We start from the raw sequence: 14,800 nt of genomic DNA, 5'->3' as shown, positions 1-14,800 counted from the left end.
GGGAAGCCGAGCCGCCCCGCCCCGCTCCGCTCCGCCGCCGCCTTGTTTTGTAGTGAATGGGGATGGGTGCCTGGCCCAGGCGGGGGAGCCGCAGGCCGGGCCTCCGGTACGGGCCGGAGAAAGGAGTTGGGTGCTTTCGGAGGGGCTGCATCGCTGCGTTCCTCTCTCGGGGTGATTTTAATAGCCCGTAGGCCTGGGTTTATAACGGCTACCCCTCCAGCTACGCATTTATGTTTAATAATATAGGTGGCAGGTTTGGTATTGCTGCTTGTTGTTGACAGGCCTTGAAGTTTTCTGCGAGTGGCCTCAGGTCTGGGAATGCCCGAGGCTTTTTTTTTTTTTTTTTTTTTTTTGTCGATAGTGAAAACTTAAGACCTGTCTTTCTGCTTCTGTGAAATTTTGAGTAATATTTAAGGTATTCTGAATGGTGTTTCGTAGCTTTTAGGTGTATTGCTTTTGGGATGATGACATCAACTGCATCTAGATGGTTAAACTTTAGCAAGTGGTATTTTTAAGTACTCCTGTTTTTCTGCTGGGCAATGTTATTTATATCGTGAACAAGAAAAGCATGTTTCAGGAATAATTCTGTGGAGTGCCCAGAAGGGAGTATGTAAAACTTAGGTGGGTGGTTATCAGTAGAAAAACTGTGAGAAGACCTGAGCTTGGAAACTTTTTTTTTTTACTTAATGATGTGCCTTCAGAGAGTACCTCTCAGTAAATAAGACTTGTACTGCATTTGACTATTAAGGAGGCAGGTGCCAGTACCTTAAATAATGACTTGTAAAAAACTGACAAATAATGGAGAATATACTGCACAGATCTTATTTGTCCTTAAGATATTTGAGGAATTAAACTGTCAGTGTTTTGTATGCTGAACAGTTCTGAAACTGTTTTCTTTCAGAAGGTGTTCTGTGGAGAGAAAAAAAAAAGGCAAAAAGGATACGGTGTGGGTTTGGTTTCCATCTCAGCCAGGACTGGCCTCCTGCCCACAGCCGGCATGGCAGCACCCCTCAGAGCTGCCTGGTACAGCCGCCCCTGGGCGCCTTTGCTAGCGGCCTGTGAGCAGGCCCTGCTGCACAGTAAGTAGTGGTGAAACTGTACAAGCCCTAGGCTAAGATGTGTTCTGGGAGTGCCTTGTTCCTGGGCTGTTTAGAGTAGTGGAAGCATGGAAGTAGATTTTTATTTGAACAGAATCAAGTCTGATATTGTGTGTTCCCTGCTAATAATTAAAGGATATCTTGGGTTGGTTCGTTTGTTTTTTGAAAGAGTCTATGGTCCCAAAGATGGTCCTTTAATTTATTAATTAGCTTGTAAATATCACCCCTCTTACCACTGATTATATTTGGAGATTTAAATTTATTTTTTTTCAGACTTACAAACAGTGATGAGAAAAGGCCACAGTACAATCTCATAACATAAACAGAGAACAAGTGAAAACAGGCAATATTATTTTTTTAGATTTTTGTCTGTTTTAGATGTTAATAGGAAGATGTAAGGAAGGTACTAAAGGTGGCAGAAAAGACAGGCATTAAGAAAATTTAATGGACATGTTACATTTTAGAGGTTAGTGGGCAAGGAGGGGGAAGAAATAGGAGCAATTTGCAGTACTATTTGGTCAGAAACTAAAACTTCTTAACTAAGAATGGTTTAACTGGAGGAACTAAAGCATGGAAGTGCTAACAGAAATTCTAAATGTAGAATTTTTATATCTAAAATATATATTTAAATATATTAGCTATATTTATATTCAATAACTTTACATATAAAATATTTCTGAGAGGCAAATAGCTACATAAAACTTTCTTTTTGGTTATTTCAGTTTTCCCAATTTTGACACGCTGAATTCTTTCCCCCTCTGTTATGAGCAGCCAAGCGAAATACACACCGAGCCAATACAAAACCTATCTGTATTAGAACTAGAGGTGTAGTCTACGTAAAATAACACATCAGAAAAGGAGTTGAAACCTTTTAATGGCTTATTTTAAAACGGAAGGCTCATCCTCTGGCTTAGTTCTTGTGACTGGAATTCAGCTCTTGAAGTATGGTGGTGGTAGAAGAATCTTTGCTGGACTTGGAAACTTTGGTGTGGGTTTGTGTCAGGTTCTGGCAGCGAAGGAGGGGCTTGACAAGCAAAAGTCAAGGACAAGCACCTCCCAGGCCCATCTTAGGCATGCATACACCTGCATGGTTGTGGAAGGCAAGAAGCCTGTGGTGTGGATCCTAGATAAGGCACTGCTACTATTTAGCAGCTTATGTTCAGTTTACAGTAAAAGGATACAGACTGGCCATAGTATCTAGGTGTGGCCTAACAGGTGCCAAGTGGAAGGAGATAATCGCCTCCCTCTGTGCCCGTAGTACAGTCCCTGATGCTGTTGGCTGCCTTTAGCACTTGTAATTCTTATCATTACTTTCCTTGGAGCAACAGGAACCTGAGCAAAGGGGTGAAGTTCTCTAGTGTTGCAACAGCCAAGGCTTTACAGTTACTGTGCTTAGAATAGCACATATGGCAGTCACTAGCAAGTACAAATTGATTTTTATAATCAATTTTGAACAAAATTATGATCTTCCCTGTAAATCAAATGGTGATATTCTTGGCACGCATAACGATTATGCTCCAATGGTGAAATCTGTAGGTATTTTGCTCATATCATGATTTTTCTTAAGAAAACAACATGATTGGGAAGTTAAATATAGGCCATAAATACCTAGATACTGTATTTTTTGATTGTGCTACAAATCTGCGTAGTAAAACAAAGTTCTATTTAGGAGGTATTTGGGCTTTGTTAATCTAAAACAGAGTGCGATTCTAATCCCCAGTTAAGACTTAATGGAATGCAAATGTAAACATTCTTAAATTTGGCACAGCTCTGCTTGTTTTCACATCAGTGTTCCTTGCTTGGTGTTTTTTTTCCCGCAGATGGAGCCGTTTGTCACGCTCGCCATAAATCCACGTACGCGGTCCTCCCTGAAGACTACAACTGGTACTTAACATGTGCTTGCACATGTGGCCTTTTCATGTGACATTTACTCTAGGGCTACTTTTTCTATCATGAAGTTGTCATACATCAAATACATCTCCTGTCAGTTTTGGCTATGTATCATAATTTTAACTGAAGTACTGTTTATGACCATAATGATTGTGAAGTTAGTATTTCAAAAAATGAACGTGATGCAAAATCTTGCAGAACTCATCCTGAACGTGGCAATGAACCCAGTCCCCCTCCACTGTGCTTGTGGAAGAGCAGTCGTCTCCATTGATCCTAGTTGTTAAGACAAAGTCCAGGAATGTTTGTGCTTCTGCGTGGGAAACTTGAGTAGAAGCCAGAGAAGATTATACAAATACAGTGAGAAATGCAGCATCCATGTTATACAAGGTTTTAAGAAGCTCATGTGTCATGGAAATTAATAAGGAAAGAATTGAGGAGGGAGTTATATTCTCTCAAGGAACCTGTCAGTAGGACTTCTCGTTCACCATGCTCATGCTCTTTTACCCAATATAAAAATTGGAACTCCGAACAGAGCTTTGTTTTCTATCTGTTGTAGGTGTCATGCTTCTTATAAAGGCATGTTGTCCTAGACATCCTTATCCCTACCTGCTGGTATCAGTTTTATATGCAATTATTTGAAGTGTTAAAAGGGTTTTTTCCCCAACTCCTATTTCCAACTATACTTATTTTAGCCTTTTTTCTCTCTCCATTACAAAAAAAAAAAAAAAAAGGGCAGGGGAAAAAAAAAAAAAAAAAACAAACAAACACAAAACCCAGGAAGTTCAGATCAAGTCTTTGTGACCCTCATAAAGGTTTATCTTATAGAATATTCTTAAGAATTTGTAAATGTGGGGTCAAATGTGGTTTTCTTTGGGACTCAGTTGCTCAGGACTTCTGAAAATTGTAAAGGATATATTTAAGAGTGTTTGTATTTTTATAGCAAAGTGGAACTTGCGGTGACATCAGATTTGAAGACAATTGTCTGCTACCACCCTTCGCTTGAGATTCCATACGAGCATACAAAAGTATGTCCAAATGCACACATTTATATTTCTTACTCTTGTCAAGGCATAATTTTGAGTCTTTGGTGTGTCTTTTCTTACTTGGAAATACTGGGTTGCTTTTTAGTAAGTGATCAGCATGTCTGTGAAGTAAGTGAATGATGAATGTAGCTGCTGCAGTTAGGAGGACCCTTATTCTTAGCTGAATTGAGGGAAAGTAGCATGAGCAGTGCTTGGGTATCACAGCACATAGTCACTCAGAGCTAAATGAGGCACTCAAATACTTGTGTGCTGCAGATAAAATGAGCGTGTCTGTGAGTGTACCCCTCAAAGAGTGTTTGAAATACAAGTGATAGTTGACACATCCCATCGTGTACAGATGCAGCAGGCAAGGACATGACCAAGTGCTACTGCTGCTGTTTTCAACTTGAGCTCTGGGTTCACAAATGCCACAAAAAAAATGAAATACTGATTTTTTTTATCTCTCAGTAGTATTTTCAGTGTGTTCTTTACACCGATGAAAGTAAGTCTAGAGAAATTTTCCTAGTGTACTCTTTTTTTGTTTCAATTTCCAGTTCTCATGCTAGTAAAATACTACAAGTGGCAGCTACGTTGCAGAAATCCCCAATGTGAAAATTGTCCCTTGGAAACTTAAAACACTTTAGCACTATTATACTAAGCCTGTGAGTTGCATATCAGTATTTTTAAACTTAGGAGTTGCATGTCTCTCAGGAAAAGCAGGTATAAAACACTAAACCAGGAAAAATTTGTAACAATGCTAGTAGTTAAGTATCAGCTTGAGACAAGCATTTGGGTCTTGGCAGATGCACAAACAATTAGGAAGTGACATTCTTTTCCATGGTATAGACCATCTGAAAGCTGTTCTACCAATGATGATTGTCGCTGTGAATAAATCTCAAAATAGGAATGAGTACTTCTGTATTGGTAGAGCTGAAGCTTATGATTCAGCTAGCGACTTGTAAGGATAAGGTCAGCAATGATGATAACAGCAGTGCTGGTTTTACGGTAATCAGCCCTAGCAGCTGAGGTAATAAGATGTTTTTAAACACCTGCTAAACAGTGGGTTGGGTTTGTTTGGGGTGGGGGAGTGGATGTGGGCTGTAAACAGCCTCTACAGTTACAGACATTCTGTATTCCTTTGTTTTCATCTGTTAAGAGTAAATTGTAATGCTATCTATATAGCCTGGCTTTTTGATTTTTGTCAAAAAAAGGAAATATTTACACTAGTGTTTTCATAGCCCATACCACGGCCAGATCCTGTAAATAATAAAGAAGAAACCATTGATCAAGTTTTGAAATCTCGACTGAATGAAGAAGAGCTAAAGAACAAGAGAGGTCCTACAATCGAAGAGCTCAGCAAAATGTTTTACACAACAAAACATCGCTGGTATCCTGTGGGACAGTGAGTATTTTCTTTTCCATGTTTGCTTCTTTGGGATGTAAAAGGAGATACAGGAATAATTTAATGATTAGCTTCAACCTAGGATGTAATGTGAAACAAGGTACCATTAGCACACAGGCTAGTACATAAAAGCTTAAATGCAGTACCATGTAAATGGAGGACTGTATTTTGTAAGGGGTTCTTTTAATGCTGCCAACTTTTTTTTGTGTAAATACGTCAGAAAGTAGAAATTTCTCATACCATCTAGTCAGCTGCTGGTTCGGGTGATTTCTTCAAGCTTCATAAGTGAAGCCAGCATAAAAGAACCTAGTCTGTAAAATACCCTCAGTGGACATAAACTAGCACAGCTTGGAAACATGCATTGTCTATTCCTTAACAATATCTCAGAAAAAAAAAACTTGAGGGGGATGATTCTCATACTTAAGAGCAGTAGAGGTTTTCCATCTGAACTGGTGAAAAGCACACCTTGGTGTGGCTTGTACTTGGAAAGCTGGGAGGAGGAGAGGTACAAATGTGCACAACTGAGCTTAAACAGAAAGCTCCAGACACTCAGGTGTACCACTGGAAATCAATGGCTTTCTAGTTTGTGTCACTCCTTTCTGGTCTGTGTTACTACGGCCTTTGGCAGCTGCTAACTTATAGCTATGGAGACTGAAACAGGCAGATGGGGTTTTTTTCCTATTTTTTTTGTCTACGGGAAATTTTTTAATTACTCTGTTTTGGGACTAGTTTTTCCCAGCTTGGTAGAGCTTTCTATGGCCAAAGGGTAGCCGTCACTTTAATAAACATCAAACAGAATCTGGATTGTTTTAGAGTTGGCAATTAAGAGGAAAGTAGGGATTGTTTTTGTTGTGAAGAATTTGGTTTTTAGTTTATCTGCAAAACATTACACTATTTAACATAGAGTCTAGCATAACTCCTTTAAATATTGAGTCTCTGTTCTGTAGCAATCAGTTTAGCTGAAGGAAAAACCAACCACGTAATAAAATTAACTTCACACAAAGGATGAAGAATAAACAGCAGCCTTTGTACCTATTCAGCTGTAGAGCTGATGGGATTGTTGCATGCTTGTAGCAGATGTAGCAGCAGAAGCTAGTGGGGTTATGTAACACCATGAACAACAGAGATGACATGTAATGAGTGGTGATGGGTTGTGCTCCTGCACCTTGTGTTTTGCTCGCTTGCGTAACCTCCAGACCACTCAGTACAAGGGGGTGTGTGGGGAGAATCAAAGACTCTCCAGAGCTGGCATCCACTGCAGCCTTTTCTCTGTTCCAGGTATCACAGAAGACGCAAGAATCCTAACCCTCCTAAAGACCGGTGATGAGGATAACTCCTTGTTCGTCAGCACTTGGCTATTAATCTTTATCAGAAATAAAAACTACAGAAAGAGAGATATTGAGCAATTCTGTGTGAGTGCTACAACTAAAATGCACTTAACTAAATTTGATTATTTTCTTCTTCAGGTAGTTGACAGAAATCCAACAGAACTGCACTAATGAAACAAGGGTCCAGCAAAGGCTGTTGAGCCAATGTGCTGGTCTGATGTGCCGATGAAATGTGGGCAGAACTTCCAGTCAGTGGAGTGTAGGTGTAGAAGTAGCATGTCAGAATGGGAGGTCTAGAACTGGACATGTTGGGGTTTGGTGATATTTTGGGGGATACCTTTTTTTTTAGAAATCTAGTAACCGAAATACACTGAGGTATTGATGAAAATGATGCAAGTGTTTTCCTTCAGTTATGCTTGTAAGATACGTGATTCCATGTTTAATCCTACATCAGCCAAGTGATTGTATTTAAGGCTATTGTCATGTACTGAAAACCAGCCAATTTGGTTAAATCGTAGCTTCCAAGACATAGTAATTTGCCCTTCTAAATAGCCCAGCATTCCCAAATACCCAAGATAACTTGTGTTTGCATTCCTGGTTCCTGTGGTTGTTTTTTTTTTTTTTTTTCCTTTGTTTTGTGTTTAACCATACCTAAACTATAGTTCAGAGAGGATGGCATGTTTGTGCAGAAATCAGAAAAGCTGTCATGCAGGGGAGGAGTTGTTCCTGGCTGCAGCAGGGTAATCAGTGAAGACTCTGAGATCTTCCCAGCTTAGAGGGGAGGGATTGGCCCTTCATTATATAAAAAGCTCTAAATGGATGTGGCTTCATTTTGCTTCATATTTTTAGCATTTTTTAGTCTTTAAGTATTTCTGCTACTTTAATATTCTGTTTCACCTAGTATTTTTTCCTCAGAAAAGGAGAATTTTTGCTCCAGTCTGCAGTTTTAGGCATCAGCTGTCTGATAGAAAGGGCTAAGCTTGGAACATTGTGCCTCTGCAGAGATCCCAGTGACCTCATTTAAGTCTTAGCAGAACCTTATAAATCACTGGAAAATAGTTATCCCATATATGTCATCCGTTTTGATGGTATTTCTTTTCCAAAGCAACTTGGATAAGCTCGGAAGGTTCTTGTTTCTTATGTTAGTCTAGTGTCATTGTGCCAGCAAGAGGAGTACCACATAAAGTCTCTAATTTGGGTCGTTGTTAGTGTAAAGAACACTTATTTTTCTGAAGTTACTGCTAAATAACCTTTTTCCTTAAATTTCCTGAAATTATGAAAAAAACAATGTTGGATGTTTGTAAAAAGACTGCCTTTAAATAATTCTGGAACATCTTACATAAAGCTAGTCTAAGTATTTAGCTTAGTATTATTTTTAAAAATACCTTTTCAGAACCGAATGCTAGTTACCTGATGGCGGTTTATCATGGAAGGGGATGAAATCATTTCACTTATTGCCTCTGTTACACTTGTGAGATATCCGAGCCCATCATGGCAGGCACATCAGCCAAGTGGTTTTGGCTCCCTGTCACGCGACGTGTTGCTCACATGATAACAAACATGCCATCAGGAAGGAATGTCTGTTGCTTCCGTGACAGGGATTGCTGCTTGCTCTGCAATCACATGACAAGAATTATTTTCTGCCTAGAATGTAACTTTTTAAATGGTTTTTAGTAATGGTAGTACAACAGATTTTAGCGTTTTCATAAATGTGTGATGCCTGGTACTGACACGAGTGTGTAGGTGAGAGGCCTACATCTCACATTTTGTGTTTTGTGATGTTCTGCTGCATAAAATCAAGCCCTGTTTATTTTTGGAAAGCAGAGACCTGATTTCTCACTGTTTGATTTACTCCAGTGTAAGAAAATACATCCTTGGATTAATTTAAACTTTCAGTTATTTTCTCCCCCTTCTCCCCGATACTTTGCTTATTGCTGCCCAATACTATTAAGACAGAAACTTTCTGCTACCCCATTTGTCTGTTTTTGCCTGTCAAACCCTGTTTTATGATCAAACATCTACAGTCACTATAGAAATGTTGGATTTCTCAATATTTCCCAAACATTTTCAGATGCTTTTCAGGCATTTTGAGGTCTAAAAATCTGTAGATGTGCTGGACTGCTGTCTTTAAACTACTTCCTCTTCTGACCAGTTACTGGAATATCAGTCTAAAGCACACATTTACTACATGTACGCGCTGCCATTTTTTTTACTACATTAATTCATAAAATCAGTATTTTTAAATCTTTTCCTACATTCATGCCACCACTCTCAATCTTTGTGTATTCCCTTCTACTAAGTCTTCTTCCTGGGTCATCTGAAGCACGACCTAATTAAAATCTTACTCTTTCAGTAATTCCAAGTTGCCCTCATGATTTTCTAGGTCTTGGACATTATTAAGTGTGTCAGACTTATTGCTGTTGATAGTATATTTTTGGCTATCTTGCTGATTTTTTTTTTTTTTTTTAAATATTTCTCCCAGAAGTCTTCTCAGGCTTTGCTTGCCAGCATGCTATTAGAAAACTTTTTGAGTCAAGTGTCCCAATGTATGTCCTCCATTCAGGCCATTTAAATCGCAGTTCAATTTATCATGATGTCCTAGTAGAAGGAAAAAAAAACCGTGCTTTTCAAGGTTTTTGCCTTTTCTGTGCAAATTGTTGTTCTGCTGATTCTTGGTGCTACCACCAGGAGGCGATCTTGCACAAGAACAGCTGAGGTTGTCTAAAGCCATAGAGGATTTAGCTGTATCATCAAATTTAACACTTCCAGGGGCATGCATTAGCTGCTCTTTAATTAAATTTGTAAGTACTGAAGAAAAAGGAGCTCCTTCACAGGTATGAAAGTGTTTGAGGTCAAAGGGTCAAAGGTTCTTGGGGATGACTTTCCTGCTTGCTTTTGACTTTTCTAATATGTAGCAGGAGCTGTATGTTTACACTTAAACGTTGCACCAAACCCTCCTAGCTTTGAGAAAAAAAAAAAGAAAAAAAAAAAGCCAACAGCAGAATAGTAACGGGACCAAACTGCCAAATGTGACGCGTTTTGTGTCTTTGTGCTTCTGTTCCTCATGACTGTCACGGAGGGAACAGTTACCCATCCCTCCCTTCCTGCCCACCCAGTTTTTCATATTTACCTTGCCCTAAAGTTCCCTTCCTGTCTGCTTACTGTTGTAACAAGTATGATTTTCAGCTGTTCTGCTAAACTCTGCTGTACCAGAATAAACTGTTGCTGCAGCTCTAAGTCACAGCAATGATTGCTGTTTGAAGCCAGCACTGCTGTTCCTGTTATTCCAATCTCATGAATTCCAGCATCTGCTCTGCTGTGACTGCTCACACGCTCATTCCAGCCTCAAAGCCAGTAGAGTCACATAATACAGAGATGGAATAGATGTAGGCTGCATCCCTCTTCTTTAACAGGGGGACGTGTGTGTCTTTTAATGCTACAAGATAATAAAGCTGACTTAAAGCCCACTAGTCACTAGAATAAACATCAGACAAATTGTGTGCCTACAGTACGTGGAAGTTGGAGCCATTGCTAAGGTTGAGACAGCTACTAAGTAGAAATCTAAGCCTGAGTTAATCTTTTTAGGATCCCCTTATGGTCAACAGACACAAAAAAGGTACCTGCACACAGCAATTGATCTTTTATTTAAGTTTTTTTTCTGTAGAATGTGTCACACAGATTGTTCTCTGGGGGAGCTTTTTCCTTCTCATCTATGAAGGGAGGATGAAGCTTAGTTGAAATTCAGATGCGCATATCATAGCAAATGAAAGTAGCCTTTTTTTTTTTAATTCAAGAGAGTGCATATGAAAAAAAATAAAAAAGGTACTCCACTTAAAATTAAGGTAAAAACAGTTGCTGTTTCTGCTAGCCTTCAACAGCTGTAGTCCGTATATAGGAATTCTTTCTTTTCTGTATAAACTGATTCACACACATCTACTTTGGAATAAATTGTGTATAGGATTTTAATCTCACCTTTTAATTTTTATTAATCAACCCTCCAATGCTAAAAGCTAACACTGAAGCTGTTATTTTTTTGTTTTATTTGGTGTGTAGTCACAGAAATAACAGGTACTTATTTTATGTATCTTTAAAGCACCTCTAATAAACTCAAGATCCCAACTGTTACTTCCAAGTACTTCTGTAAAGTTGAACACAATAAATGAACATTTGCTCAGAATTATGTGGAAGTTTTACATACCAATTACACAGAATGTAAATAGCTACTTCTGTTAGGACCCTCCATGTCAGAAAGTCTGCAGAGCTATGTGGAAGCTGGAGGAACCAAACAGCATCTTTGGTCAGCAGTTCTGCACTGCATGGCTTCTAGAGAAGTAGAAGTTTATGGCCCAGAGTGTCATGACATAAGTGAGAAATTGTATCAATGTATCTCAAAGTTTTTCATTACCTAGAGGCACCACAAGAGGTTGGAATGGCAAATAGGATTGAGAAACTGTGCCAGCTGGTCTTCCTGAAAAATCAAATAAGTAAGAAATACAGAAAACAGTTGTGGTTATATTTGGCTTTACTGCTGTTGACACGAAAGCCAGTCTTGGGTGAGAGGCAGTTTAACATTTTAAATAAGGCCTGTTCTGACTGCTACCAAAGTTCACAATTCCTCAGCAAAAGAATCTCCCTACCAGCAAAATATGAGACACCATAAAAAAAATAATCTCGATGAGCTGGTTTTTAGCATCTCTTCTGCCAAAACTAATAAAAGTAACCCTATAAATATTCTAGAAAATTTAAATTTACAGCAAAAAGTAATTGTTAAATGAAGCTACTGCATTAAGGCATTAGCATGTAGAATTTTTAAACTATTAAAGCATGGCCCTACTGTACGAACGTATTTCCTACTCACTAATGTGAACAAAAGAGCTTTATAGTTTCATATAAAGATTGGTGCTTCTTAAACAGTGCTCGTCTTTCTCATTATTCAAATTTGTGTTCTATTTGTTTAAACAAATAAGTAGCTAATTAGTATTTTTCTGAAGTCAGCCTCTGTAGGCATTTTGCTGGATCAGAGCCATGCTACAGCAGGGATCCGCACCTTCTGCTGTAGGTAACACACACGGAGGATTTCAACTGAGTAACAAGCTGATGCCTTGACCCCTAATTAGTTTACACTACTGTATACTGACCAATTGTTAAGTTTCATGTCCCTCTTCATTTTTTTTTTATTTTGTAATTTTTAATCTGACTGGTTCAAGTATGAGTTCATGTTATTTTCCAGGAATAGCTCTCCTCTATGCCATTTTTCATGCAGTTAAAATCCTGATGTTAATGAGGGGGGAACTGAAGGTGGTGATGAGTTGCACAAATTTCAGAATTGGATTAAGAAAAAGGATTTCTTATCGGGAGTAAAGGCACAGTGCAAACAAAATTCATGGCATGTTCACCATAAGCAGAGGTAAGAGCATGGGAATTTCCTTTCTAGAACATACACCTGTATGTTCAAATCTAAAAGATACGCCGTATGTTGGCTGCATGAATTACAATTCATTGGCTTTATGTGGCCTTATTTGTTGAAGAAAAATATTTGAAAAGAACCCAAAGGACCATGGGTCAAGCTGAAAGGTGGCCTGTGAGGAGCTGAGCAGTGGCAGCCCTGATGGAGAGCACCCACGGTTAGTACCTGTGCAGTGCCCGGACAGTCCTGGTCCAGGCTGAGGGCAACGCCTTGAATCGCTGAACTGGGCATGTGTTTTGCTTCAATATGACCAAGACGTTGTGACTTTGTAGAAATGATACATGAGGAGACCTATTTGTCTAAGAGTGAAGCATTTATCCTGCAGTCAAAACACTCGTGTCTATGCCTTTGCTGGGTGGGTGATCCCCAGCTGCAGACTGGTGCTTGGGGTCCATCTGAGCTTGTCCTCACTGCTGTGGGCTGGGGAGTGAGCTCAAGCTTCGGCTGCTGATCCCCATACCTCCTTAATTTGTCACTTCCCCCTGTTCACCTCACCCTCTTTAAAGCAGTGGCTGCACACCCCTGCAGGGAGCGTTCACACCAAGCCCTGCTCCCAGGATCATGTCTCACATGACGGTACCCCGTGTGCTCTTCTGAACTGCACAAGCAGACTGTGCACCTTCAAACATTACTGCATCCCAAAATATGTAACACGTACCCTCACTTTCATGACAGGAAAGCACCATTCTCACGGTTTGCAGCAGATATTCACATAATTGCAGATGCTTCAAACTGAAAGACACAACAAAAAAAGTCAGAATTACATGCTGGGTCTGTAGGGGCACCAGAAAGGACCAAAGGAGTGCTGTTGGATGTGAGTACAAGAGTCTGCTCTAGTGAGAACTAGCCCCACTTAGTGTGAATACAAGCCAAGCCTTTTGACACAGGGACTTTATTCAGAAATACAGCCATGCCCTCTGAAATCAGGTAGTTGGGACCCACGTCATTTTTACAGATTACCTGAGCTCAGACTGTCTTTGTCTATTCAGACTACTGAACATGACTGAGGCTGGTACAGGCTTAGCGAGACGCACAAAACCAGCAACTCACATGTGTAACTGCTGTTCCCTAAACAACCTGAGTCATCAATATTGTCCAATCGAGTTCACAGATGCCCCAGCTGAGACTCCTGTAAAAATAAAAGCATTTTTCTTCTGGAGAAACAAAACTAAATAGGCAGAGAAGAAAGTTCATTTCTATAACTTTGTAAGTTCCAAAGAAAATCTGGATTTAGGAGCAAGCATCTCCAGCAGTCGGAGATGCTGAAGCTGAAGCAAATGAACCATACCACAGGTCACTAAATGTCAATGTTCTGTAATTCTCAGCCTTCAGAGGATCAAAGAAACTTAAAGTGATTCAAGGTGAGGCATCTGGCAAAATGGTGAGGTGAAAGGCTTTCAAAGTTTTCTGAAGAAAAAAAAAGCCACAATAATTAGACCTATCTTCATTTAGGCATTTCTAAATAAAAACAGTGTTTCAGTTTCAGGGCTAGTGAAATGTCAACAAAATAAAACAGTGGTATAAAAAACAAAGTAAAGAGCTCTTTTTGTTATTCTCAGGACTTAAGGGGTTTATTTATTTAAAAATCCATGACACTGACAAATAAGCTTTGCATTTTTACATAGCTTGCCAGGTGCTGTTGTGGTTTTTTGTTTGTTTGTTTGTTTGTTTGTTTTTCTTTTCAGCCGCACTCGCATGATAAATTAATTTTGCTAGAAATACATTACCAGTTCAGCAAAGATTTTTTAAAACAATTTCTCTCCCTTCCCTAGCGTACATTCACTCCCTTAGAACAGCCCAAGGAACTGATCCTGAAAATGTCCCAAGAAGATCAAAAGCTATCCTTCAATTGATCATTGAAGTGCAACTGTCAGAAGCATAACTGATCAGTCCTTTGGGGAATTTCACTGTCACTGCATCTTTTCCACCAGCCAGTCCAAAGGGACTTCATTAACATCTCACTAGTACCTCTGAGTAAGGAGGAATTTTGACTGGATTGTGAAAGCTTCTAGAAGCAATCTGGTTTGAAGTGTAAAGTATATAAGTGCAAACTGAATAGAAACAGCTGTTATTTCCATTCTCTGGATGCAGGATTCCAATCCCTGATGGACAGGAGAAAAAAAAATGCCACTGAAAGAACACGAAGACATTGGGAAAATATGATCTAGTAAAAACATATGCAATGGACTGCAGTGTCAGGTGGTATAACCTGGTATAGCTTCACAGGTTTGCCACCATAACCATATCTAGCCCACCTGCCAGGAGGACTCAAAAGAGCTTCACCTATGTCTTGGAGAAAAGGGGGGGAGGAGTTGAGGGAACGACCACGCTGAAAACAAAAGCCTAAGAACAAATTCACATTTCAGCCTTTTATGGAATGGCTAATAGAGACCCAGGTGTTTTCAGAAACAGTCTCACAGAACAAAGCCCCCATTCACAACAAGATTTTGCTGAGGACTGTTAGTTTGAGATTAAGTTCTGGAAAAATTACAAAAGCTCCTGAAAAAATCTAAGTAGCCTATTCTAGACCTGTGTGCCTGAAAGTGGAGGATTGTGCTGGAGGGAAAAGGAAACCCAGTGTGAAACTCACCCCT

At 39.5% G+C, this 14,800-nt stretch overlaps 1 protein-coding gene across 1 annotated transcript; it reads left to right on the top strand.

The window, feature by feature from the left end:
- The first annotated feature begins 997 nt into the window (after window positions 1-997).
- On the top strand, window positions 998-6,811 carry MRPL42 (mitochondrial ribosomal protein L42). Its single transcript, XM_008947806.1, has 5 exons — window positions 998-1,079; window positions 2,918-2,981; window positions 3,928-4,012; window positions 5,248-5,411; window positions 6,690-6,811. The coding sequence occupies exons 1-5, from the start codon at window positions 998-1,000 to the stop codon at window positions 6,733-6,735; spliced, it is 441 nt and encodes a 146-aa protein (XP_008946054.1). The 3' UTR covers window positions 6,736-6,811.
- The last annotated feature ends 7,989 nt before the right edge of the window (window positions 6,812-14,800 follow it).

Source organism: Merops nubicus, unplaced genomic scaffold, assembly GCF_000691845.1.
Source record: "Merops nubicus isolate BGI_N331 unplaced genomic scaffold, ASM69184v1 scaffold24809, whole genome shotgun sequence".
In the NCBI taxonomy this organism is placed as follows: Eukaryota; Metazoa; Chordata; class Aves; order Coraciiformes; family Meropidae; genus Merops; species Merops nubicus.
This window is presented reverse-complemented; position numbering and strand designations above follow the sequence as displayed.

Coding starts and splice junctions, on each gene's coding strand:
- MRPL42 (XM_008947806.1), top strand. CDS start 998: ATGGCAGCACCCCTCAGAGCTGCCTGGTACAGCCGCCCCTGGGCGCCT. Junction 1,080..2,917: donor TGAGCAGGCCCTGCTGCACA/GTAAGTAGTGGT, acceptor TTTTTCCCGCAG/ATGGAGCCGTTTGTCACGCT. Junction 5,412..6,689: donor CGCTGGTATCCTGTGGGACA/GTGAGTATTTTC, acceptor TCTCTGTTCCAG/GTATCACAGAAGACGCAAGA.